The sequence below is a fragment of the Hoplias malabaricus genome, chromosome 4 (genome assembly GCF_029633855.1).
Source record: "Hoplias malabaricus isolate fHopMal1 chromosome 4, fHopMal1.hap1, whole genome shotgun sequence".
Lineage (NCBI taxonomy): Eukaryota > Metazoa > Chordata > Actinopteri > Characiformes > Erythrinidae > Hoplias > Hoplias malabaricus.
Window position 1 is genome coordinate 2,321,966 of NC_089803.1, and position 27,221 is coordinate 2,349,186.

The window sequence follows — 27,221 nt, forward strand, 5'->3', positions numbered from 1 at the left end:
AAACACAACAATGACAGTGTGAATGAGAGGGTAAATAGGACCTGTAATAATTAATTCTGAAGTCACATCTTGAAAATAATGTTAAGACCTGGTCTAGGGCAGACCAACACAAAAATGAAATAACAGACAGTGTGATGAGTGCAAAAAAAACTACAACTTAGGACAGTTTTGTGAAATGTATTAAGGTGACTGATACAGTTTAGTGACCAGAAAATTGACTTCAGGAGTGATCCAGGCCAAAACAACAAACAAACCCCACACTAACTACTTTTAGGTACACTAACTAACCTGTGCAAGATGACAAAAACAAAGACAATGTGCTAACCTTACTCCCTTGCTGTGTATAAACAGAGACAAACCCCAGTTCCCAAAACAAAAACGGGAGCCACTCCCTACAACTGGTACACGTTTACGAATATGTACATCTTACAGACAGGCAACACACAAAAAAATAACATTCAACAATTAACAATTCAACACTAAGCGAGTTCAACAGCACAAAATGTAAACAGTCGAGTCAGGAAGCATTCCTCCCGTGTGTGACGTAACCCTCTCTTTTATAGCCGATGGTTAAAGCCAAACCATGGACCCCGATTCCGGCATCCGGCATGCAGTCACTCAGGAATGGATCCTATAACATATGGACAGGACAGAGATACAAGAGAACATCCATGCCCATAACAATAAAAATAAAAGTTCCATAAACAATCCATGGCATCTGGTATCACACAGTTCAATCACACGTCTCCAAATTCCCAAGCACTACACAATTCAGCTTTAAGGATATTTTTACATTTAATTTGACCCAATACAATAATTAAATCCCAATCTCTGAAGGTAATCCCTCACTCGGTGCAAACCTTTCTGCTTCTGGGTGAACACAGTGATGTCTCTGGACAGAGCTCTGATGACTAAAACTTTTCCCACACTCTGAACAGTGATACGGTTTCTCTCCTGTGTGAATGCGCTGGTGTGTTTGGAGATTACCCTGTTGAGTAAAACTCTTCCCACACTCTGAACAGTGAAACGGTTTCTCTCCTGTGTGAATGCGCTGGTGTGTTTTGAGACCAAGATGGTGAGTAAAACTCTTCCCACACTCTGAACAGTGATACAGTTTCTCTCCTGTGTGAATGCGCTGATGTGTTTGGAGATTACCATGTTGAGTAAAACTCTTCCCACAGTCTGAACAGTGATACGGCTTCTCTCCTGTGTGAATGCGCTGGTGTGTTTTGAGACTAAGCTGGTGAGTAAAACTCTTCCCACACTCTGAACAGTGATACGGTTTCTCTCCTGTGTGAATGCGCTGGTGTCTTTGTAGATTACTATGTACAGTAAAACTCTTCCCACACTCTGAACAGTGATACGGTTTCTCTCCTGTGTGAATGTGCTGGTGTGTTTTGAGACTAAGCTGGTGAGTAAAACTCTTCCCACACTCTGAACAGTGATACGGTTTCTCTCCTGTGTGAATGCGCTGGTGTCTTTGGAGATGACCCTGTACAGTAAAACTCTTCCCACACTCTGAACAGTGATACGGTTTCTCTCCTGTGTGAATGCGCTGGTGTGTTTGGAGATGACCCTGTTCAGTAAAACTCTTCCCACACTCTGAACAGTGATACGGTTTCTCTCCTGTGTGAATGCGCTGGTGTGTTTGGAGATGACCCTGTTCAGTAAAACTCTTCCCACACTCTGAACAGTGATACGGTTTCTCTCCTGTGTGAATTATAATTTAATTTTATGAATCTTGTAATGTTTAAGACTTCATATCTACAGATCATATCTGTAGTCTTGAAAAGAGTTTTTAAAGTTTGAAAGTTATTGTCTTATTGTTTTCAAGACTACAGATATGATCTCTAGCACTTTTTGAATTTAACATTTTTAAAATTCTATTATAACTGTCATTTTCAGGAAATATGATTTACTAGCAGGAGATAATCATTAACTGCTTTTACCCACAATACCAAAACTAAACGATAATGAAATCGTATGCACATTGTACCTAAGAAAAAAGGTTTTAAAGACTGTACTTGGCTCCCTGGTAACACTGCAATTGTATTCAACCATAATTTTTAGTGAAATTTTAAATATTACTATTCCGAACTGTTGTATAAAACAATTTTATTACTTTGTGTTTGTTGACAAATATCCTTAAATGATGATTAGTTAAATTAGCATTTATAACTACATACTCATTGTGTGAAATCCTGTACCCTATATGCATGTATATGAATGACTAACCAGTATTTACATTATTAATTACTTACACATGTAGTTAAACATTTTTGCTTGATTCTGCACTACTAACTCATATGATAATTACTCCTAAAGACATATTATAAGCTAACTTCACTATATGGCATGATAACTTGATATTTACACATTTTTAATTCTTAACGTCTAACCTTGAACAGATGTGCACTCCAGGATTGTAACACACTGACATCATAGTGTTGGGCATGGAGGCGCTGATCTGTAGCTTCTGTTTGTGGCCTTGAAGTGTATTTCTGACTCCCTAAATTTTAGTCTCTTGGGAAAAAGTGCTGAGAAGAGAGGCCCATGGTCAGCCTGACCAGATAAAGAATGTCTTCAGGGTCACAACAGGCACCTGAATATTGCACGTGAAGAGCTGAGTACTAACACGTGAAATTATGCATATTAATATACGCTAATCAGCCAGAAACGCCTCACCACCAGGCTATATGTCATCTGGGGTATAACTGTTGGAGTCAGATCATGGGAGGTCAGAGTATCACACTATTCTCAATGTGTTAATTCTCTTGGATCCAATATTTTGTAAAATAAATACTTTGATTTGCTTTGAACTTCACTCGACTGGTGTCTGCGACTCTCTCGTAACGGACACGCCTCCCCCGAAGAGGGAGAGTGTATTTTTGGACCTTTTTGTTATTTTCTCATGAGTTGGTAAATTTTAAAATACTTTGAGAACGGTCCAAAGAACATTTTTATCTTCAGAACACACAAAAAAAAACAACAACAAAAAAACATATACTTACCTGAGACCATGTTCTTTGAAAATGCAGTACATATCCATGGTAATTACTACCTAGTACTATAAACTGAATGGTACTGAATTTTACCATACTATTCCTCCAAATTCCTAGAGTAAAAAGTTATGGGAATTATACCCAGGGAAACTGAAAACATGTACTTTAAGACTACAGTGGACAGTTTCTGGTAAATTATCTGGTAACATTTTGATTTAACCCATTATTAGCACTCAATTTTGCAATATGTGCAAATTAAACATAATATTTTAGTGAATTTTGCAATGCTATTACTTCACATTCCTATAGTAAAAATTATTCTCTGGGTACTCTAGAACATGTTCTTCAAGGCGGCATTGGAATAGTCTGGTAACAGTATGATTTAATGCTTTAATAGCACTCAAAAATGCTATATATGTAAATCAAACATCATTTTTTATGAGAATTAAAATAATATTACTCCAAATATGTATGAAAAGTATAATCTGGGTACTCTAGAACATGTTCTTCAAGGCTGCAGTGGAGTAGTCTGGTAACAGTTCGATTAAACCCTTTAATAGCATTCACAATATTGCAATATGTGCAAATTAAAAAGTTTTACTGAATTTGCAATGCTATTACTCCAAATTCCTACAGTAAAAATGTATGACGATTTTTCCCTGGGTACTCTAGAACATGTTCTTCAAGGCTGCAGTGGAGTGGTCTGGTAACAGTTTGCTTTAACCCTTTAATAGCACTCAAAATTTGCCATATAAGTAAATTCAACCATTTTTTATGAGATTTGAAATAATATTACTCCAAATTCCTACAGTAAAAATGTATGAAAATTATTCCCTGGGTACCTCAGAACATGTTCTTCAAGACTGCAGTGGAGTGGTCTGGTAACAGTTTCATTTAACCCTTTAATAGGACTCACAATTTTGCAATATTTATAAATTAAACAGCATATTTATAAGTTTGAAATAATATTTCTCCAAATTCCTACAGTAAAAATGTATAAAAAAGTATTCTCTGGGTACCTGAGAATATGCTCTTCAAGACTGCAGTGGAATGGTTTGGTAACAGTTTGATTTAACCCTTTAATAGCACTCAGAATTGGCCACATATGTAAATTAAGCATCATTTTTATGAGATTTGAAATAATATTACTCCAAATTCCTACAGTAAAAATGTATAAAAATTATTCTCTAGGTACCTTGGAACATGTTCTTCAAGGCTTCAGTGAAGTTGTTTGGTAACAATTTGATTTGACCCTTTAATAGCTCTCACAATCTTGCAATATTTGTAAATTAAACAGCATATTTATAAGTTTGAAATGATATTTCTCCAAATTCCTACAGTAAAAATGTATAAATATTATTCTCTGGGTACCTGAGAACATGCTCTTCAAGACTGCAGTAGAGTGGTCTGGTAACAGTTTGATTTAATCATTTTATGGCCTTCAGCATTCTGCAATTTGTGGAATTGTGTTGTTATTCTTATGAAGTTTGTAATGCTATTACTCCAAATTCCTACAGTAAAAATGTATGACTATTATTCTCTGGGTACCTGAGAACATGTTCTTCAAGACTGCAGTGGAGTGGTCTGGTAACAGTTTGATTTAACCCTTTAATAGAACTCAAAATTGTCCATACATTTAAATTAAACATCATCAAATAATATTACTTCATATTCCTACAGTAAAAATGTATGAAGATTATACAATGAGTATCTGAGAACATGCTCTTCAAGAATGCAGTGGAGTGGTCTGGTAACAGTTTGATTTAACCATTTTATGGAATTTAATATCCATAGAGTTTTTTGAAGTTTTTTTCAAGCCTATTACTTCTAATTCTTACAGTAAATACACATAAAAATTATACCCTGTGTACCTGAGGACATGTTTTTCAATACAATAGTGAGATTTTCTGGTAACAATTTGATTTTTATGGATCTTTATGGACTTTTTAAGGGTTGCAAACCGTTCTTTTTGCCAATCTGGCCTGTTTTTAATATTAACTGTATTGAATTAAATTAATTTCTTATGAATTTTCAATATCTGCGCTTTTCTGCGAGTCCCCTCTCTCGCTCGCACACGTTCTACCGTAAACCGTGATGTAGACGCGCACAAGAAATCCTAGTGTAGATGGCGTGACTGCGCTTTCACGAATTGCAGATGGCGTGACCGCTGTGTTTATACCGTGTTTTACTGAAGATAAACGTGTTTAAGATGTTTACACCCCGGTTATACACTGGAGTCAAGCCAGCCTCCACTTAGAAAAGCTTGGTCAAACTAGCCTCCACTTAGTTTTGGTGGAACTGCGTATTCTGAACATTACGGTAAGAGTGTGTAGAGGAACGAATTTCGAAATAAAAGAAAAAAGTCACTGACATGAAATCTATGTAATAAATAATTTTCTAAACAAATAATAAACGGATTGAAGATTTCAAGACATGACACTCAAGTCACTCTGATGTGCCATTTCAAAATAAAGGCCCTTTGAATGGTCCCTTTTCTGTAAATTTATTTCCAAATTTATATAATTATTAAAAGGATACCTTTAGTTTGCACAGAACAATTTCACTTCATAATCATAGTACAACACCTGCTTATGTCACTCACTGAATATCAAGTCATTCTGTGTCATTTCAAAATAAAGGCCCTTTGAATGGTCCCGTTTCTGTAAATTTATTTCCAAATTTATATAATTATTAAAAAGAAACCTTTAGTTTGCACAGAACAATTTCACTTCATAATCATAGTACAACACCTGATTATGTCACTCACTGTATATTTTGAAATGACACATCAGACTGACTTGATAAAGGTCCTTTGTGTTGTCCTATCTCTGTAAATTTAATTTCAAATTGAGATCATTATTAAAAGTGAACCATTAGTTTTCACAGAACAATTTTACATCATGATGATAGTACAACACCTGATTATGTTACTCACCTAACATCAAGTCATTCTGATGTCATTTCAAAATAAAGGCACTGTGTTGTCCCATTTTTGTAACTTTAATTCCAAATCTATATAATTATTAAATGGAAACTATTCGTTTGCACAGAACAATTTCACTTCATGATGATAATACAACACCTGATTATGTCATTCACTTAACATCAAGTCATTCTGATGTGTCATTTCAAAATAAAGGCCCTTTGTGTTGTCCCACCTCTGTAACTTTAATTCCAAATTTAGATCATTATTAAAAGGAAACCATTAGTTTGCATAGAACAATTTAACTACTATCATCATACTATGATGATAGTCATTACTATCATCATGACGTGAAACTGTTCTGTGCAAACTAATGGTTTTATTTCAATAATGATCTCAATTTGGAATCAATTTTACAGAAATGGGACCATTCAAAGGGCCCATATTTTGAAATGACACATCAGAATGATTTCATATTAAGTGAGTGACATAATCAGGTGTTGTACTCTCATTAGGAAGTGGAAATGGTGTGTGCAAGATGGAGGATTTCTCTTACCAATTAGAGTAAAATGACAGAAATATAAACATTTAAAGATCCTTTATTTTGAAGTGACATGTGCTGATATCTTCATTTTATCCAAAAAATAGCAAATATTTTTTTTTAGTCATTTATTATTTGTGTAGAAATGTATTTATCTATAACATACATCTCCTGTCAGTGACTTTTGGCTTTTATCTTGACATTCGTTCCGCTACACGCTCTTACCGTAATGTTCAGAATACGCAGTTCACCAAAACTAAGCGGGGGGGCTAGTTTGACCATGCTTTTCTAAGTGGAGGCTGGCTTGACTCCAGTTGTGTGTTGGAGAGAAATCAAGACCTGTTTTCACTGAAGGTAAATGTGTTTAAGATATTTGCACCCCGTTTATACCATGTTTTACTGAAGATAAACGTCTTTAAGATATTTACATCCCGTTTATACCTTGTTTTACTGAAGATAATATACCTGGGCAATAAATTGAAATTCACATTCAGAATTTCTAACTGACATAATTTTGTCTATATTGATTATTTTTATTCTGCTATGTCCCCCCTGTGTGTTCATTTACTCTACCTTCAAAGTACACTACCAGGCTGTAGTCATATGATTCTGCCCCTATCTGCTATATGGACGCAACCTAAATTAAGACAACACTGAACAAAAAGAAGTTAAATGTAAACAAGCTCCCAGTAACACAAAAAATTCCCATATTTAATACTGGAGCATATTTAGATTAGATTAGATTCAACTTTATTGTCATTGTGCAGAGTACAAGTACAGGGCCAATTAAATGTAGTTAGAATCTAGCCAGAAGTGCAATATATAACATTATTTACATGAAGTGCAGTTGTGTATGACATATATACATAGTATAAACACGTTGAAGTGAGATACGAAATTTACAGGATTATGTATAAGTATACATGACATTGTGATTATGGAAGTTGTAACCATATATACATATTGAAATATAAAACATGTAAACAAAGTAACATTGTGTAGATGATGCATTATGTACTGAAGGATGAATGAAATGCATCATTACAGAAGGTGCAGTGAAATGATTGTGCAATGTTTGTTTAAGGTGTCTGAATCGTGTTCAGGTAGTGTCACAGTCACACAGCTTCAGGGGCCTGGAGGTTGTGGGTTCGATTCCCACTCCGGGTGACTGTCTGTGAGTAGTAGGTGTGTTCTCTGGGTGCTCCGGTTTCCTCCTACAGTCCAAAAACACATGTTGGTAGGTGGATTGGTGACTCAAAAGTGTCCGTAGGTGTGAGTGAATGTGTGTGTGTTGCCCTGTGAAGGACTGGCGCCCCCTCCAGGGTGTATTCCCACCTTGCGCCCAATGATTCCAGGTAGGCTCTGGACCCACCGCGACCCTGAATTGGATAAGCGGTTACAGATAATGAATGAATGAATGAATATTGTTCATCAAGCCTCAGGAAAAAAACTTTTACGAAGCCTGCTAGTGCGGGAACGGAGGCTCCTGTAACGTCTGCCAGATGGTAAAAGGCTGAAAAGTTCATGATTTGGGTGGGTGACGTCCTTGACGATATTTCTTGCCCTGCCCAGGCAGCGTTTGCGGTAGATGTCCTTGATAGTAGGTAATTCTGTGCCTATGTTGCGGTGTGCTGTTTTTACCACCCGCTGGAAAGCTTTGTGGCCTGCAACTGCCGTACCATACAGAGATGCAGTTGGTAAGTATGCTCTCGATGGTACAGCAGTAAAAGTTCACCAGTATCCTGGGAGACAAGTGAGCTTTCTTCAGACTCAGAAGAAAATGGAGGCGCTGCTACGCCTTTTTGATGAGGACGGAGGAGTGCAAGGACCAGATGAGATCACTGGAGATGTGGAGACCAAGGAACTTGAAACTGAACACCTGATCCACTGCAGTTCCGTTGATGTAAATGGGGGCGTGAGCTTGGTTTCTAGCCTCTCTGAAGTCTATGATGATCTCCTTTGTCTTGAGTGTGTTTAGTGCCAGGTTTACAGCACAAGCTTCATCACTGAACTATGAGGGTCAAAAATACAAAAACAAAGTCATTGTTCATTAATCGTAATTGTGGCAAAATGTACAGTTAATCGTGATATTGATTTGTGCTTATATTGCCCAGCCCTAGCTGTTGCTCTATTCCTGCACCATGAGTTGTCAACACTGACTTATTTTTTGCTGTTTCAGTAGCAGTACTTAAGGTGTGGGAAGAGATTTACTGAACAGGGCAATCTTCAAATACACCAGCGCATTCACACAGGAGAGAAACCGTATCACTGTTCAGAGTGTGGGAAGAGTTTTACTCAACAGGGTAATCTCCAAATACACCAGCGCATTCACACAGGAGAGAAACCGTATCACTGTTCAGAGTGTGGGAAGAGTTTTACTCAACAGGGTAATCTCCAAATACACCAGCGCATTCACACAGGAGAGAAACAGTATCACTGTTCAGAGTGTGGGAAGAGTTTTACTCACCAGCTTAGTCTCAAAACACACCAGCGCATTCACACAGGAGAGAAACCGTACAACTGTTCAGAGTGTGGGAAGACTTTTACTCACCAGCTTAGTCTCAAAACACACCAGCGCATTCACATGGGAGAGAAACCTTATCATTGTTCAGAGTGTGGGAAGAGTTTTACTGTACAGGGTCATCTCCAAAGACACCAGCGCATTCACACAGGAGAGAAACCGTATCACTGTTCAGAGTGTGGGAAGAGTTTTACTGAACAGGGTCATCTCCAAACACACCAGCGCATTCACACAGGAGAGAAACCGTATCACTGTTCAGAGTGTGGGAAGAGTTTTACTGTACAGGGTCATCTCCAAAGACACCAGCGCATTCACACAGGAGAGAAACCGTATCACTGTTCAGAGTGTGGGAAGAGTTTTACTCACCAGCTTAGTCTCAAAACACACCAGCACATTCACACAGGAGAGAAACCGTATCACTGTTCAGAGTGTGGGAAGAGTTTTACTGTACATAGTAATCTACAAAGACACCAGCGCATTCACACAGGAGAGAAACCGTATCACTGTTCAGAGTGTGGGAAGAGTTTTACTCACCAGCTTAGTCTCAAAACACACCAGCGCATTCACACAGGAGAGAAGCCGTATCACTGTTCAGACTGTGGGAAGAGTTTTACTCAACATGGTAATCTCCAAACACATCAGCGCATTCACACAGGAGAGAAACCGTATCACTGTTCAGAGTGTGGGAAGAGTTTTACTCACCATCTTGGTCTCAAAACACACCAGCGCATTCACACAGGAGAGAAACCGTTTCACTGTTCAGAGTGTGGGAAGAGTTTTACTCAACAGGGTAATCTCCAAACACACCAGCGCATTCACACAGGAGAGAAACCGTATCACTGTTCAGAGTGTGGGAAAAGTTTTAGTCATCAGAGCTCTGTCCAGAGACATCACTGTGTTCACCCAGAAGCAGAAAGGTTTGCACCGAGTGAGGGATTACCTTCAGAGATTGGGATTTAATTATTGTATTGGGTCAAATTCAATGTAAAAATATCCTTAAAGCTGAATTGTGTAGTGCTTGGGAATTTGGAGACATGTGATTGAACTGTGTGAAAAGGCTGAAAAGTTCATGATTTGGGTGGGTGACGTCCTTGACGATATTTCTTGCCCTGCCCAGGCAGCGTTTGCGGTAGATGTCCTTGATAGTAGGTAATTCTGTGCCTATGTTGCGGTGTGCTGTTTTTACCACCCGCTGGAAAGCTTTGTGGCCTGCAACTGCCGTACCATACAGAGATGCAGTTGGTAAGTATGCTCTCGATGGTACAGCAGTAAAAGTTCACCAGTATCCTGGGAGACAAGTGAGCTTTCTTCAGACTCAGAAGAAAATGGAGGCGCTGCTACGCCTTTTTGATGAGGACGGAGGAGTGCAAGGACCAGATGAGATCACTGGAGATGTGGAGACCAAGGAACTTGAAACTGAACACCTGATCCACTGCAGTTCCGTTGATGTAAATGGGGGCGTGAGCTTGGTTTCTAGCCTCTCTGAAGTCTATGATGATCTCCTTTGTCTTGAGTGTGTTTAGTGCCAGGTTTACAGCACAAGCTTCATCACTGAACTATGAGGGTCAAAAATACAAAAACAAAGTCATTGTTCATTAATCGTAATTGTGGCAAAATGTACAATTAATCGTGATATTGATTTGTGCTTATATTGCCCAGCCCTAGCTGTTGCTCTATTCCTGCACCATGAGTTGTCAACACTGACTTATTTTTTGCTGTTTCAGTAGCAGTACTTAAGGTGGAACTGACTATTGGTCACCAATATAGAGCCAAGGGAGAGTGAATTTAACTAATTTATCTTTGTTTCTTTATTGTCTTCCAGGACTGAAGACCATCTCTTTGGATACATTCTCTGGCTCCTGTTCAAGAAAGTTCCAGAGTTTTTCCACAGGTGCATCAAGAAACATTTCCAAGGGGAATATAACACAATGTTGAGATCAGGAGGGATTAAATGTGAGGATATGGAGGACAGAAGTTCTCAGGAAACATCCTTGGATAATCCCCACACTCACACATCCAACAGGAAATCTCAGACAAGTGAAAACAAACGGAAAACTTATGACTGTGGAGAGTGTGGGAAGAGATTTACTGAACAGGGCAATCTTCAAATACACCAGCGCATTCACACAGGAGAGAAACCGTATCACTGTTCAGAGTGTGGGAAGAGTTTTACTCAACAGTTTAGTCTAAAAAAACACCAGCGCATTCACACAGGAGAGAAACCGTATCACTGTTCAGAGTGTGGGAAGAGTTTTACTCAACAGGGTAATCTCCAAATACACCAGCGCATTCACACAGGAGAGAAACAGTATCACTGTTCAGAGTGTGGGAAGAGTTTTACTCACCAGCTTAGTCTCAAAACACACCAGCGCATTCACACAGGAGAGAAACCGTACAACTGTTCAGAGTGTGGGAAGACTTTTACTCACCAGCTTAGTCTCAAAACACACCAGCGCATTCACATGGGAGAGAAACCTTATCATTGTTCAGAGTGTGGGAAGAGTTTTACTGTACAGGGTCATCTCCAAAGACACCAGCGCATTCACACAGGAGAGAAACCGTATCACTGTTCAGAGTGTGGGAAGAGTTTTACTGAACAGGGTCATCTCCAAACACACCAGCGCATTCACACAGGAGAGAAACCGTATCACTGTTCAGAGTGTGGGAAGAGTTTTACTGAACAGGGTCATCTCCAAACACACCAGCGCATTCACACAGGAGAGAAACCGTATCACTGTTCAGAGTGTGGGAAGAGTTTTACTGTACAGGGTCATCTCCAAAGACACCAGCGCATTCACACAGGAGAGAAACCGTATCACTGTTCAGAGTGTGGGAAGAGTTTTACTCACCAGCTTAGTCTCAAAACACACCAGCACATTCACACAGGAGAGAAACCGTATCACTGTTCAGAGTGTGGGAAGAGTTTTACTGTACATAGTAATCTACAAAGACACCAGCGCATTCACACAGGAGAGAAACCGTATCACTGTTCAGAGTGTGGGAAGAGTTTTACTCACCAGCTTAGTCTCAAAACACACCAGCGCATTCACACAGGAGAGAAGCCGTATCACTGTTCAGACTGTGGGAAGAGTTTTACTCAACATGGTAATCTCCAAACACATCAGCGCATTCACACAGGAGAGAAACCGTATCACTGTTCAGAGTGTGGGAAGAGTTTTACTCACCATCTTGGTCTCAAAACACACCAGCGCATTCACACAGGAGAGAAACCGTTTCACTGTTCAGAGTGTGGGAAGAGTTTTACTCAACAGGGTAATCTCCAAACACACCAGCGCATTCACACAGGAGAGAAACCGTATCACTGTTCAGAGTGTGGGAAAAGTTTTAGTCATCAGAGCTCTGTCCAGAGACATCACTGTGTTCACCCAGAAGCAGAAAGGTTTGCACCGAGTGAGGGATTACCTTCAGAGATTGGGATTTAATTATTGTATTGGGTCAAATTCAATGTAAAAATATCCTTAAAGCTGAATTGTGTAGTGCTTGGGAATTTGGAGACATGTGATTGAACTGTGTGATACCAGATGCCACGGACTGTTAATGGAACTTTTATCTTTATTTTCAGTATGTGACCTCAGAATGAATTATTACAGGTCCTATTTACCCTCTCATTCACACTGTCATTATTGTGTTTCACTGTGCTCTAAATAGAGACAATACAACTCCCTATTGATCTTCTTCTCTCCGTCTGCCCCCCCCCCGTCATCACCATTCCTCCCTATTTCTGGGGCTAATTGGAAACTCTTGGAAGGGGAAAGAGCAGTGTTGGTGGAGCTATTAGTCTCACGGTGCACAGGAGTCACGGGGCTGTGCTACCAGGACCTCAGCACACATCCAGACAGACTGTTTTCCTCTTTCTGATCGCCATGAAGGGCATGCCTGCTTATCACTGCAGCAAGACAAGTGTTCTGTGGAAAAGCATTTATTATAACTAGTTCAAAACAGTTGAATTATAACAATTTGGTCTGTTTCCATATTGTATCTATGTTTATAGTAGAGTCACTCAGGTGATATTACAGTGTCCTGAGTACAAACATTATAATTTGTATCTTACTCTAAAGATTCCCATCCTATGATCATCTGATGACTCTCTGGACTCTCACTGAAAATGAACATGAAGGATGGTATTCCCAGAACCCTCAGCAGTATCACATGACCACCTCCACTTATCTGAGATCTTTTTACTGTTCCAAATCTCCTGAATATCCGTCGCCCCTGTTTCTCGGTCATGCTCCTGCATGCTTGTTTCTATTTTTCTCTCTTTGGATTTGCCATTTGGGTCTGTTTTTATTTTTGGCTTGACTTCAGATTTTTATGTTTATGCTTTTAGTTTGCCCTCTGTAGGATATTAAACTGTTTTTTAATCCACAAGCATCACTGGAGTTATCTTTTGATATCATGACAAATTAGTCTTTTTAAAATTTACTTTTTAAAGGCCACAAGGACACATCTTGCTTGTTTGTTACTTTTATTTATTGTGTGGATATTCACAAGCATCACCATTCTCTCTTTTGTTGACAATAAAAGGCATTTTAGTGAAAATCATGAAATTAAATATTTTTAAATTATAAAGTAGGGAATTGGATTTAAATATAAGTAATAATGTTGTAGATACCACAGTGGAAGAAGTCATACATTTTTGAGACTCTTTCAAAGGTCAAAAAATGAAAATGAAATTTGACACAGGCCTTCTACTTGTTACAACACAAATTATACTTTTCATAGAGCATGGGTTTGGGAGTGGATCAGGAGCTCCATAGCGCCCCCAAATGCAGACAGTTGTCTGGATGAAGCTGATCAGATATTTGTTCATTGATCTCGTCACCAAACAAATATCACTGGGTTTTATCATAAAGCAGGTCTACTGGAGTTAGGACAATTCAGGATATGCCTGTCTCATTGTCTCTATAGCGCTACCTATGTTTAAATGCATATTTGACATGTCTGGAATGCTGGAAAACTCATAGAATTTGCAGACTCATCATTATTAGCACATACAGGTGCTGGTCATAAAATTAAAATATCATGAAAAGTTTATTTCAGTAATTCCATTCAAAAAGTGGAACTTGTATATTATACGCATTCATTACACACAGACTGATATTTCAAGTGTTTATTTCTTTTAATTTGATGATTATAACTGACAACTAATGAAAACACCAATTTCAGTATCTTAGAAAATTAGAATATTACTTAAGTCCAATACAAAAAAAGGATTTTTAGAAATAAAAAGTATGAACATGAAATGGACGAGTGGGAATGTGCACTAAATGAATGTCAGTGAGACCACACTCCGTTGAATCTTTGGCAAAAGATTTTTGGTAATTAAGAAGCACTTCACAGAGTTTCTCGCGTTCTTCTTCGCTTTGGAGGGCATCTGCCTCCTTTAGAACTTCTTCGACTTGGATCCGAAATTCAGAGTCAGATAGTTCTTTTGAATTGCGTGAATTTGAAGTGTCTTCTCCCGTTTCGGGGAGAAGAGATCGTTCCCAGGAGGATTCCGGGGATGAATCTAAAGAAAGAACCATGACCATCATTTGATCATCGTCAGCGAGATCTATTCTGCAAATGGCGTCTTTACCCATGTCCAGAGCAGAGAAGAGATCAATTGGAGATCGTGTTGGATGAGTATAGAACACCTTTGATTCTGGATGATCAAGAAGCAGGGATTCAGGCATTGGTCCTATAATCGGGATTCGCAACTCGAAGTCATGGAATTTCATACTGACCAACCAACCCAGAGGAGATGAATGAGGAATTGTCAAGGGTTGAGTCGTTTTATTTCGTACGAACAGATAGGTGGACCTTGCTCGTGTTTCCACCAAAGGTGTGGCTTCGAGGGTGAGACCTAGTTCAAAGAACTGAGGTGACGGTTGGGAAAGTGCATGCGTGTGGCTTAAGTGTTGCCCAGGTCGCATGACCAAGCGCATGGGTACGTTTGCGGTGTTCGCAGGTACCACAAGTTAACCTTGGTTAGTAACCTGACATACCTCAGGAATAGTTTGTCCTGAGCCTAGGTTGCTGGGATCTGAGGACCAGGTTTCTGTTGAAACATCAGTCAAGGACCACAGCACACTATTGAGGGTGTCTACGTGGACATCAAGGCGCACCAAGAAGTCACTTCCAATGTAAGCATCATGTGGCAAGTTAGGGACGACCAAGAAATAATGGGTGAGTACCCTTTTGTTCCACTGGATGGTTAGAGCGCAGGAAGAGACTCACGCACTTGTGCCCAGATTTTTGACCTTTTGAAGTCAATCAGTGGTTCGAAACGATTAAGGAGATCTTTGCCGATGAGGAAGGGAATTGTTTCAATGGCTAAGTGTATTAGTGTCATAGATTGGATCGTGAGGCCTGCATGTGAATACGGCTGAATTTTAAGAGAACAGCTTTGGAGCTGTATCTTGCGATTTTCACGCCGCGCAATGGCTCGAACCTGGTGGAACAAGGCGGAAGACATGAGGGTAACATCTGATGCAGAGTCCAGCAGGGCCTCATGTACTAGCCTTCTCTCCACAATGGTGGACAAATAGAATTTGCGTGCAACCCCTTTCTCAGTTAAGTGTCCCATGAATTGTTGGACGTCTTACTGAACAACCAAGACAGCACTGGAGGGTGTTTGTGAGTCACCCCCCTGTACCATTTGGTCCTCAGCGCTTGCCTGGGTCACGAGGAGATTGCACGGTACGCTAGAAGACGGAGCTTCGCTTGTTACTTCTCCTACATAACTCTCTAAAATTTCTGGGGTTAGAGGATGGCTCTGGGTCAGACCGCACAGAGGTGATAGAAAGAACGTCAGGTTTTTTCTTTTTCTCTTTGCAAATCATTGCAAGCCTTCGGCAGATGTCCTCTAACTCCTTAGAGTTAAATTCCTTGCCTTTAATCTTGTCTTTGGCGTGATTTTCTTTATTTTGATACCAGTATTTTTCTTTCTTTTCTTGATTTGGCTGATGACTAGTGTGGGGATGGAGGTTTTGGATAAATAGTGATTTAAATTTAACTCTTCCTCCATTCCGGAGTCATTTCTAGGTCCGAAATATGCCTGTCTGAGTCGGTTATAATACTGCTGAGGGGATTCCTGGCGTTGCTGTTTTACGTTCAAAGCAGCGGCCAGTCCTGTCTGTGACAGGTAATTGGAGACTTCTTCCTCCAATGCTTGGCACAGCACATCATATCGCGCTTTCACATAGTCTGGCTGACGTTCAATGAAGTTACTGACGTCTCGGTTGGAGGTCAGTTTAATCACATATAGTTTGTCATCTACTGTGATTCCGGGGAACCGTTGGAGGTAGAAATTAATATCTTTCAGGTAAGAAAAGATATCATTAGAGCCATCAGGTTTGGGATCAAAGCGGGTTATATTGCGCACGATTTTGTCTAGGTCCTTGTATGAGGGACCGGGAGAGGGTAGAGGTTGAGGGGGCCAGGCACTGGGTTGCAGTGCTCTGGGTCTAGCAGGGCGTTGTGAGGGATGGCTGACAGGAGATACAGGGGAAGGCGAAATACCTGTTGATACCAGAGGAGGTGCTGCAGCAGCTCTAAAGGTTATGGTCCCTGAGTTTGGTTCCTGATCCTCACTATCTTCCTGCTGGTCTTGTCTTTCTGTAGCGGCACTAGGTGGCACATCAGGAGTTACCAGGGGCAGTGTGTTTCCTTCAGCCATTTCATGCTGGAGCTGACTTAATTCTGCCTCCATCTTTGCCCGCTGTCGCATTGATACATCAAGTTCACGTTCACTGGCCCTGAGCTGTACTACAGCGAAGATGGCTATTTGACCTAATGCCTCAGTTAGGGACTGGCCCTTGAGGTTGTGGTTCTCTATCCACTCGGCCACCATGTGGTCACGACTGACCTGTGAGGCTTTCTCCACTGTTTCTGCAAATCCGGGCATCACATCACTGGTGAGGCTGGTCAGAACAGCAAATGCCTCGTTCCACAAGCTATCTACATATACTTCCGGGGGAAAAGTCCCTTCTGCTATGTTAGCTGTGTCTAACTGCGAGGTGTACCGTATTTTCCGCACTATAAGGCGCACCTAAAAAACTCAAATTATCTCAAAAGCCGACAGTGCGCCTTATAATCCGGTGCGCCTTATATATGGACCAATATTGAGCCACAACAGGTCTCGCAACTACGGTAAGCAGCCGCCTACTTCATTTTCTTCCGCACACGGTGCATGCTGGATATATACCAGTATATATATTTCATTTCCATTTGTTTTTTATGTAAAGACCCCAAAATGGCTCCTATTAAGAGACACGCATATGATGCAGAGTTTAAACTCAAGGCGACAAGTCATGCAGAAGAACACGGGAATAGAGCAGCAGCAAGAGAATTTAACATTAACGAATCAATGGTGCGAAAGTGGAGGAAGCAACAAGATGACCTACGCCAAGTAAAGAAGACTAAACAGAGTTTCCGAGGGAATAAAGCGAGACACTACATGTTTTACCTTAAACTACGCTGGGTTGTAATCTATTAATAAAGTTGAACTGACCTATCTGCGGGCGGCACGGTGGCGCAGCAGGTAGTGTCGCAGTCACACAGCTCCAGGGGCCTGGAGGTTGTGGGTTCGATTCCAGCTCCGGGTGACTGTCTGTGAGGAGTTGGTGTGTTCTCCCCGTGTCCGCGTGGGTTTCCTCCGGGTGCTCCGGTTTCCTCCCACAGTCCAAAAACACACGTTGCAGGTGGATTGGTGACTCGAAAGTGTCCGTAGGTGTGAGTGTGTGAGTGAATGTGTGTGTGTCTGTGTTACCCTGTGAAGGACTGGCGTCCCCTCCAGGGTGTATTCCCGCCTTGCGCCCGATGATTCCAGGTAGGCTCTGGACCCCCCGCGACCCTAAATTGGATAAGCGGTTACAGATAATGGATGGATGGATGGATGGATGACCTATCTGACTGTTTTGTTGACATTCCCTTTAGCGCAGCTCCATCTAATTGATGCATAACGTAACCCCCAGCCTCTACTGTAGCGTCTATTGTATGCGCCTTATAATCCGGTGCGCCTTATATATGGACAAAGTTTTAAAATAGGTCTTTCAATTAAGGTGCGCCTTATAATCCGGTGCGCCTTATATATGGACAAAGTTTTAAAATAGGTCATTCAATGAAGGTGCGCCTTATAGTGCGGAAAATACGGTACCTTAATTCTATTTAATTAGGATTAATTCCGTTAATCCTTTTTAAACTAAACCGAACTAAAATTCACCTGTACTCTAAGAAGAACTGCTAGTCTGTATGGTGTTGCAGTTCACTTGTGAATCTCTAAAGGAAGTCTATTAGTAGTAGAGTGTGGAGTGAGGGTTGCTATACGCAAGTGAGTGGGGAAAAAAAATTATTAAAGAATTGTCAAAAATTTGGATTAAAGAATAAAAAAAATTTTTTTAAATAAAATTCATTAAACTAAATAAAAATTTCCAATTAAAGAATTATGAAAGCAAAAGAATTTTCCAAATTAAAGAATTATTAAAAATAACAAAAATAGAAAAAGACTTTCCCTTTTAACTGCGTTTACGACCTGGTATCAAGTTAAAATGTCAATCTCTAATTACTGCACATTGTTTACTATAGCTGTATCAGCTTACTATGTTTCCAAGCCTTTAATCGTTGTTATTCAGATATGCAGAGCTTAGAGACAGCCACTAGAACTGTAATACCAGATCTAGTTAGTGGGAACTGGTCAAACAATTTCAATTGCGATAACAAGTTTCTCCACTAAAGGGTACTGAAAGTAAATCTGAATGGCAACAGCAAGCTTCCGTATTAGAGTTGAACTTAAATTGTAATACCAGACCGGGGCACCAGAGGGCGACAAGCAAGTTTATAAATCAATAGCAGCAATGAACACCAGTCGGCGCTGGTGGGAATTCTATTAAGTATGGCACGAGCAGACACAATGTAACACAAATGGGAATTTCCACTGTAGTGCGAAGTTTTAATACTAGAAGGCGTTATCAAAATTAAAATCTAAAATGGGAACAAAGATTTCAACACTAAGGTACGTTAAAAGAATTTCATTCGGAATAACAGTTTTTAAGCATCAGAGGGCTGCTAAACACTTAAGGTTGCCTGGCGGACAACCTCCCAACCACTAGAGGGTGTACGGGAATCAAACGTCAAGGGTAGCACCACACTTGACCACAAGGGGAGCACGGGAGGACACACTTCAATACACGCTAGTTATGAAGTGATTTCCCTGCAATCACGCACTTTAACTACAAGAGGGAATTAGTCTTCCTCTGTTTTGGGGGCGTTTTGAATTTCCCTCCTTAGTTTTAGCTCCGCCCCTTCAAAGGGGTCGTTCCTTTCCTGAATTCGGGTTCAGTTCGCCAGGAAGAGCTGAGCAGAGCAGACCGCTCTCTACACAAGCCGTATTTTCGGCTGTGTTCTATTATTAATCTCCAATCGCCTAGCGCGCGATTTCTTTATTAACACTGGTAGCGACCCAGTTTTAAAACGAGCGGAGGAATTCGGTTCGGTGGTCCTTCGCGCCGGAATCTGCGGCCGAGGGTGGAACCGCAGCAATGGCCCACTGCGGAATACGCGCAATGGGGGTGCCGAGGCCTTAGTTTAATGCATGCAAAATGGCGCAGAGCCACGCACTTCAAACAGCGACAAGCTTATTTTTCAACAGTATATACCACAGAACAGATTTTCAACAGTAACACACACGACACGAAATTGCCCACATCAAGCTTTGAATCTCAATCGTTATTCAGCAACATAAACAGCGGAAAGCATTTCTATAAACCCAAGCTGAGATTATTTATCAATGTTTACAGTTTGTTCATTAAAAGACTTTCTCCTGCCTCGCGTGGGCGCCAATAAATATATGTATATGTAGCGTTTTACCTTATTCCAACTCGTTCTGATTAATGACGTTTTGACTAATGATAATAATTGTCATTATTATGATTGACTTAAATGATAAAAACATTAACAAGTAATTGGGGAGTGAATACTGTCATCGCTACGTGAGTTCTTCAGGATTTTCAGACTCTTAATGAACAGACTCCACACACTGTTATTTCAAATAATGGAAATATTTTATTAAGAGGAAAGAGAATATTTACTAAACATAGCATGATCCTAGAAATTCTTACAGGATCAACGCAGGTCAAACCAGTTCAAATGTAGAGATAGGCTAGGCGATATGACTTGAAAATATATGTTGCTATGGTTTGATTAAGAGATTATTTTACCAAGAGATTTAATTAAATTTTCAGCTCTGGAAGTGCGTAATTTTAGCTTACTTTTCTGTCGATCTCAACCACTCGATGGGTACAGAGGCGCTTTGAGGTTATGGGAGAGAGGAGTCCCGCTTAATTCCCGCAGTTCTTCCGTGGGAGCTTTCAGACTGGGTCAGCGTGGATTTGGTCACCCGCGAGTCAGGCATACTCAGAGCCTGGTGGCGCAGATGAAAGGATTTCCTCTGGCTCACTGTCCTGAGTGGGAGGTTCCATCCATATGGAAGCTTTGGAAGAGAAGTTCGCTTGTCCTTGCAGTCTCCAGAACTAAAAATCGAATTAATAAGCTTATACTTATTTTAAGATTTTCCTCTATCACGGCGGTGTTTCTTACTCTGGCCACGAATAAGTTTCACCTGCTTTGATCAGTCGTAAGGTTAAACTTGGATTGGTCGACAAAACATGAACACAAATAAACAAAGAAAAGATTACTGAGAATTACTCGACGTTACTCTGTAGTTTCTGTATCACACTGCTAACTAGCACAAGGCGTCCCTTGGAAGTTGAGTGAGGTCCTTTGTTAGAGTCTTTTTGAAGAAGCGTCTTGTCGGCGTAAAGAGGAAGGAAGAGCGTCACAAGCGAAGTGAAGAGCTACGTGAGGAGCGTAAGAGTAAGAGTGTCAGCTTGAAAAAGAGCAAGAGAGCTCAGACAGAGTAGCAGAAGAGACTGAACAGAGTTGGGCACTCCCTTTTCAGATGTGGCGCGGTCACGCCCATTTGGGAGGTCTCCTTTCTTTGATTGGATCCTGGGTCTGAGGCTCACGTGACTTGTTTCACATTTCAGAGAGAGAAAAGAGGCACATATACTGAATAATATAGAATAATGTCTAGGGTAAAATACATTATACATACTTGGGGTATTGCATAATGAGTGTCCTGGATTATTTTTATCAAATATCCATGTATCTATATATCTTGAGTACGTTACAATTACATCCATTACAATATTATGCTAGATGTTAGAAACTAATTTGTTTTCCTAATCAGAGACAGAAATTCTCCTTCATGATTAAACAGTAATACACATCCCTTCATTAGTTAGTAGACATTGAGAATAACAGAGAGTAACATTCATACATATTGCATAAACATATTTATAAATACTCGATGCGTCCGTTATGGACTTAAGGTAGCAGGGCGAAACGTGATTTCGCAAACGTCCACTTGGGGGCACTGTTGGTCCATGCTATTAGTTTGGTTTGAGCCAAGTTATGGGAGTTCACCGCAAGGTCAACTCTGGGGGCCATCTGTCGATTTGCAAACAATAATCAGTGCCTATCTAGGCGCCAATCTAGGCACCCATGGCTATAACTGGGGTCCTTTTTGATCCTGGTCTCCAAACTTTGTTTGATCTTCTTCTGCCTAAAAGCGTCATAAACTGGGTCTGTTATCTTTCCATTTCTGAAGATGAGGAGGGGGTCATTGGAAAGTGTCCTGGTCAGTCTTTGATGTACACATTATGTGTGTGCGTGAGTGTGTGTGTGTGTGTGTGGGGGGGGGGGGCGTGCAGAGTCTTTCGCACACACGCATTCTGTGGAATGTAGAATTTGGTCCCAAAAAAAATCCTTATCAGAGTGGAGAGTCTTTCATTCAGAACTTTTCATTTCTTTATTCGATCCATACTCCACTACAACTTACAATATAAGTACAGGCACGCCTGGTTTTCAACCAGCCTAAAAGAGCACATGTCACACCCGTATTAGTTGAGCTGCATTGGCTACCCTTAGCTGCTTGCGTCAAATTTAAATCACTTATGATGGCCTTCAGAGTATTCACTGGTTCTGCTCCCATCTACACCTCAATAGACTCTTAAAACCCTATGTTAGCGCCCGCCCTCTCCGTTCCTCAAAGGAGCGCCAACTAACACGGCCAACCCCCCGTACAGGTCAGTCGAGGCTATTCTCATCTCTGGTACCACCCTGGTAGAACGAGCTTCCAAGCACTATCAGAGCAACAGAAACCCTCTCCGCATTCAAGAAATCCTTGAAATCTCTTGCACTGAAAGTCTTTCTTTAATGCACTTATTACTTCCTGGCATATTGCACTCAATGTAAGGTATTTTGTATAAATTGTGCTGTAGTTTGAATGTTAGAACCTCTTTTGTAAGTTGCTTTGGATAAAAGCATCTGCCAAATGCATAAATGTAAATGTAAGGAGGAATGAACTGTGGGGAACCACATAATCCTGCCCACTCCCCGTTGTTTCACTGTAGTTACAGTGTAAGAAGCAGAGAACTGTAAGGAACAATATAATCCAGCCCACTCCCCATTGTTTCACTGTAGTTACACTGTAAGAAGGAGTGAACCGTGTGGTTTCTTTATAATTATTAAAAAAAAAACACGTTTATGAAATTTTATATGTCTCATTATGAATACACACACACACACATCTTAATCTGTTTGTTATGGGAAGGTACACTGTAAGAACCAGTTAAATCCCCCTTTAAAACGCTGAGAAGATGCAGCAAGTGTCTGAGTCGTACATGTAAAAACACGGGCTGATAAATTTTTTAGATGTACGCTGTAAATACACCTTAAGATGCGAGAAGATGCATTACGTGTTGGGGGCGTACTCGTAAAAAACATGCATTTTAGATGCACTGAATTGTAAGGGAGGTACGGGAAGGTATACTGTAAGTACCCATTAAATACACTTTAAAACAAGGGAAAGTACACCGTAAAACGTGTGAATATATGCAGTAAGTGCCGGGAAAGTACACTTTAAGACACGGGCTGTATAATAAAGTGTTATTTTATTTAAAACATATCAATAACAAGTTATTTGTTATCTTGACAAGAGCTGTCTCATTGCTATGATGTGGCCTGAATCCAGAGTGGAATTTTTCATATATATGATTCTTATGTAGATAGGAACTAAGTTGTTGGGCCACAGATTTTTCTAAGATCTTGGATAGAAATGGCAGATTAGAAATAGGCCTGTAATTAGACAATGTGCTAGCATCAAGATTTGGTTTCTTGATCATAGTTTTAATAACTAGTTTAAAAGCTTTGGGTACATGGTCACATCGGGTGGCAGCCAGGTCAGATTTAATACTGTGGGTTGAGTTTTTTGTCTAATATTCTCAATTTTCTTATTAAAAATGTCCATAAAGGCTTTACTGGTGACAGTTGCTGGAATTAGTTGTTCATAACCTGCCTGATTTTTTGTAGTTCTGGAAAACACACTACATAGTACTCTAGGATTATTTTTATTATTGGAGATCAGCGAGGCCAGATATGCTGAGCGAGCTTTAGTGAGGGCACTTATATACTCTATAAGGCTGTCCTTCCAGGCAGAGTGGAACACTTCCAGCTTGGTTGATCACCATTTCCGCTCTAGTTTCCATGATGGTTGTTTTAAGGTACGGGTTTTATCATTGTACCATGGGGCAAGCTTTTTCTGTCTCATACTTTTTCTTTTAAGTGGTGCCACATTTTCGAAAGTTGATCGACAGGTATTTTCTAAGTAGTCAGTTAGTACATCTAGCTCCATGGTGTCTGATGGAGTGGGAACTGGGATTGATAGTTCTGGGAGGTTTTCTATGAACTGTAGGGTGGTAGATGGTTTTATTATACACTTTGTTGAGTAGCGCAGTGTCACATCCTGGCCCAATCCTGTTTGTTTTCCCCACCATGTGCTCTCTCAGCACATGGCCCTGTCTGTTATTGTTCATGTCTCCGCCTTAGTTCTGCCTTTGTCTCATTTGTTACCCTGCCCTATGTTCATAATTACAGTCTGGAGGGGTGGCTTAGTTTAGTGCTGAATATTCATCTGATCTAAATCTAATCTGAGGTGTTGCTGCTGTCATCTGAATATGATTTAATATCGATTAAGTTGTTGAAACGAGCTGAGTTTTTTCACCTTTTCATTTAATTCGGGGCAAAGGCATAGTTTCAATCCAGATGAAACTAGGTGACGCCTCAAGGCAGTTCACAGGCGGTCGTTTTAGCCTATTTGTCTGCGGCCTGGTCCCGGCTCTGGATTGTCAGCAGATGTTTATATTGACTCTGCTGACAAAGCATCAAGCTACTTGTTGAGGATCTAATTAAATTAAATGCCTGTTGAAAGCAAATCTGAAGTGTACAGACTAAAGTATATTATCCTACAGATTCTAAAAAACAAAGCAGCAGGTTAATAAAACACTTACGTTAACTTTGCAACATTATTCAATGTGTAAGTAAATACCACCATCTACCGGCAAAATGTTGCAACTTTATTGAAAAGGTCAAGATGTTGTAGAATAACGTCTGTACAGGTAAATAAAATAAAGTAAACAAACAAAGAACCCTAAATCAAGCAAACAAAAATACAAAACTCTGTAGACCTAAAAATATGCCATCTGTACATGAAAAATACCTATGCAGATGTAAAAACACTGAAAAAATAGTTCTGTAGACATAAAATCAAATCAAATCAAATCAAATTTATTTATATAGCGCTTTTCACAACTGATGTTGTCACAAAGCAGCTTCACAGAATTCCAGTAAGACAAGATTTGACATGAAATGTAAAGACAAATGTAAAACCCTCAAGTGAGCAAGCCAGGGGCGACAGTGGCAAGGAAAAACTCCCCCAGCTGAGGAAGAAACCTTGGGAGGAACCAAGGCTCACAAGGGGTGACCCATCCTCCTCTGGTCAATCTACTGGTGATGATAGTTAGTAGTCCATGAGAACTTCAGTGTAGGGACAGCTTCAAGGCACTTGGTGGTTGCTGGAGCGTGGGCAGCTGGTCTGAAGCGTGGAGGAGGATCTCGACAGTCATCCATCAGTGTCCAGACAGACAGGTGGGCAGTCGTTTACTCGGAAAGATGTAAAGGGATGGAATTAGTTTTGAACTGTTTTGTGTTTGTAAAGTAGAAAATATGAAAATTTCCAGAGTGTGGCTAATGACTCCGGCAGATCTGACTATGACAGCATTAACTAAAAGGAGAGAACCAGGAGGACACACAGACACGGGAGCATCCTGAAACACTGGCATCCCTCCGCTCCACCGTCAACAAACCTGAGTGATCGCGAGAAACGGCAGGACGACAGCACCAGCATCTCAGTTTACTATAATTCCCTGTGTCCATGGACCCCCCGGATCTGCCGCCTTTATCTATGGGGGAGCATTAGCTACCAAATGATAAACTAAACAAATGAGTTTTTAGCCTAGATTTGAAGATTGCGACTGTGTCTGAGTCCCGAACATTTTCTGGAAGATCATTCCAGAGTTGGGGGGCTTTATAAGAAAAGGCTCTTCCCCCAGCTGAGGCCTTCTGAATTCTGGGAACATTTAAAAATCCAGTATTCTGTGATCTGAGTGAACGTGGGGGCTCATAATAGGAAATTGTATCTTGAAGATATTCAGGAGCAAGCCCATGTAGAGCTTTATATGTTAATAACAAAATTTTGTAGTCAATGCGGAATTTAACAGGCAGCCAATGAAGTGATGATAAAACTGGGCTGATATGTTCAAATTTTCTAGTTTTAGTGAGGACCCTAGCTGCAGCATTTTGAACTAGTTGAAGTTTTCTTAAATTGCTGCTGGTGCATCCTGACAGTAGTGCGTTACAGTAGTCAAGCCTTGAAGTAATAAAGGCATGTACTAATGTTTCTGCGTCCTGGAGGGATAAGGCATTTCTAATCTTAGCAATATTGCGAAGATGTAAAAAAGCTGTCCTAGTGATACTACCTATGTGTTGATCAAATGATAAATCCGGGTCAATTATGACACCAAGATTTTTTGCTGCTGAACCAGGTTTAACTGGAAAGTTAGCTAGATTTAAAATTAAGTCTGATAATTTATTTCTTGTCACTTTTGGACCCAAAAGCAGGACCTCTGTTTTGTTGCTGTTTAGGAGGAGGAAATTACGCAACATCCAGCCTTTCACGTCTTTTACACAGTCCTCTATTTTCTTTAATCTGTGTTTGTCATCGGGCTTGGCTGAAATATACAATTGTGTGTCGTCTGCGTAACAGTGAAAGTTAATGTCATGGTTTCTTATAACTGTGCCTAGCGGTAACATGTATAATGTAAATAATAATGGTCCTAAAATAGAGCCTTGTGGAATTCCAAATCTTACTTTAGAATAATTTGAATTTAGATTGTTTACTTTTACGAATTGATAACGTTCCGTTAAGTAAGATTTAAACCATAATAGGGCTGTCCCTGTGATTCCAACCATGTTTTCTAACCTTTCTATGAGAATATTGTGGTCTATTGTATCGAAGGCTGCGCTTAGGTCAAGAAGCACCAACAGGGATACGTGGCCTTGATCAGAGGCAAGAAGAAGATCATTTGTTATCTTGACTAGAGCTGTCTCTGTACTATGATGTTGCCTGAATCCAGATTGGAATTTTTCATATATATGATTCTTATGTAGATATGAACTAAGTTGTTGGGCCACAGCTTTTTCTAAGATCTTAGACAGAAATGGCAAATTAGAAATAGTAATTAGACAGTGTACTAGCATCAAGATTTGGTTTCTTGATCATAGGTTTAATAACTGCTAGTTTAAAAGCTTTGGGTACATGGCCCAGACTAAGCGATGAGTTTACTATAGTTAAAAGAGGATCAATAATAGCTGGTAGTACTTCTTTGAGCAACTTTGTGGGAATTGCATCAAGTGTGCAAGTTGTACAGTTTGCGGAGGTGATAATCTTCTCTAGTTCTAATTGTGGGAGTGGGCAAAAGGTTTCAAGTCTTTCTTTTACAGTTATATTATGTTTTATTTCATTCACATCAGGTGGCAGCCAGGATGGATTTGATCCTGTGGCTAGAGTTTGTTGTCTAATATTCTCAATTTTATTATTAAAAAAGTCCATAAAATCTTTACTGGTGAGAGTTGCTGGAATTAGTTGTTCAGAACCTGCTTGATTTTTTGTAATTCTAGAAAACACACTAAACAGTGCTCTCGGATTATTTTTATTATGGGAGATCAGCGAGGCCAGATATGCTGAGCGAGCTTTAGTGAGGGCATTTCTATACT

General features: G+C 40.2%; 2 protein-coding genes across 2 annotated transcripts in view; one reads left to right on the top strand and one right to left on the bottom strand.

Moving 5' to 3' along the window:
* Window positions 1–27,221, bottom strand: part of LOC136694205 (zinc finger protein 420-like) — a 190,093-nt gene that overhangs the window by 44,498 nt on the left and 118,374 nt on the right. Inside the window, exon 2 of the mRNA XM_066667585.1 lies at window positions 899–1,723. Within this exon, the coding sequence (XP_066523682.1) occupies window positions 899–1,723 (825 nt within the window). The remainder of the gene's footprint in view (window positions 1–898; window positions 1,724–27,221) is intronic.
* On the top strand, window positions 8,963–12,561 carry LOC136694268 (zinc finger protein 850-like). Its single transcript, XM_066667684.1, has 2 exons — window positions 8,963–9,876; window positions 11,100–12,561. Exons 1-2 carry the CDS (start codon window positions 9,051–9,053, stop codon window positions 12,428–12,430), a joined length of 2,157 nt encoding a protein of 718 aa, XP_066523781.1. The 5' UTR covers window positions 8,963–9,050; the 3' UTR covers window positions 12,431–12,561.

What these genes read in the sequence shown, in the direction of transcription:
- LOC136694268 (XM_066667684.1), top strand. Translation starts at nt 9,051, where the DNA reads ATGGGAGAGAAACCTTATCATTGTTCAGAGTGTGGGAAGAGTTTTACT. An exon ending in TCAGAGCTCTGTCCAGAGAC is followed by an intron (nt 9,877 to 11,099) that starts ATCACTGTGTTC and finishes ATCTTCAAATAC; the next exon opens with ACCAGCGCATTCACACAGGA.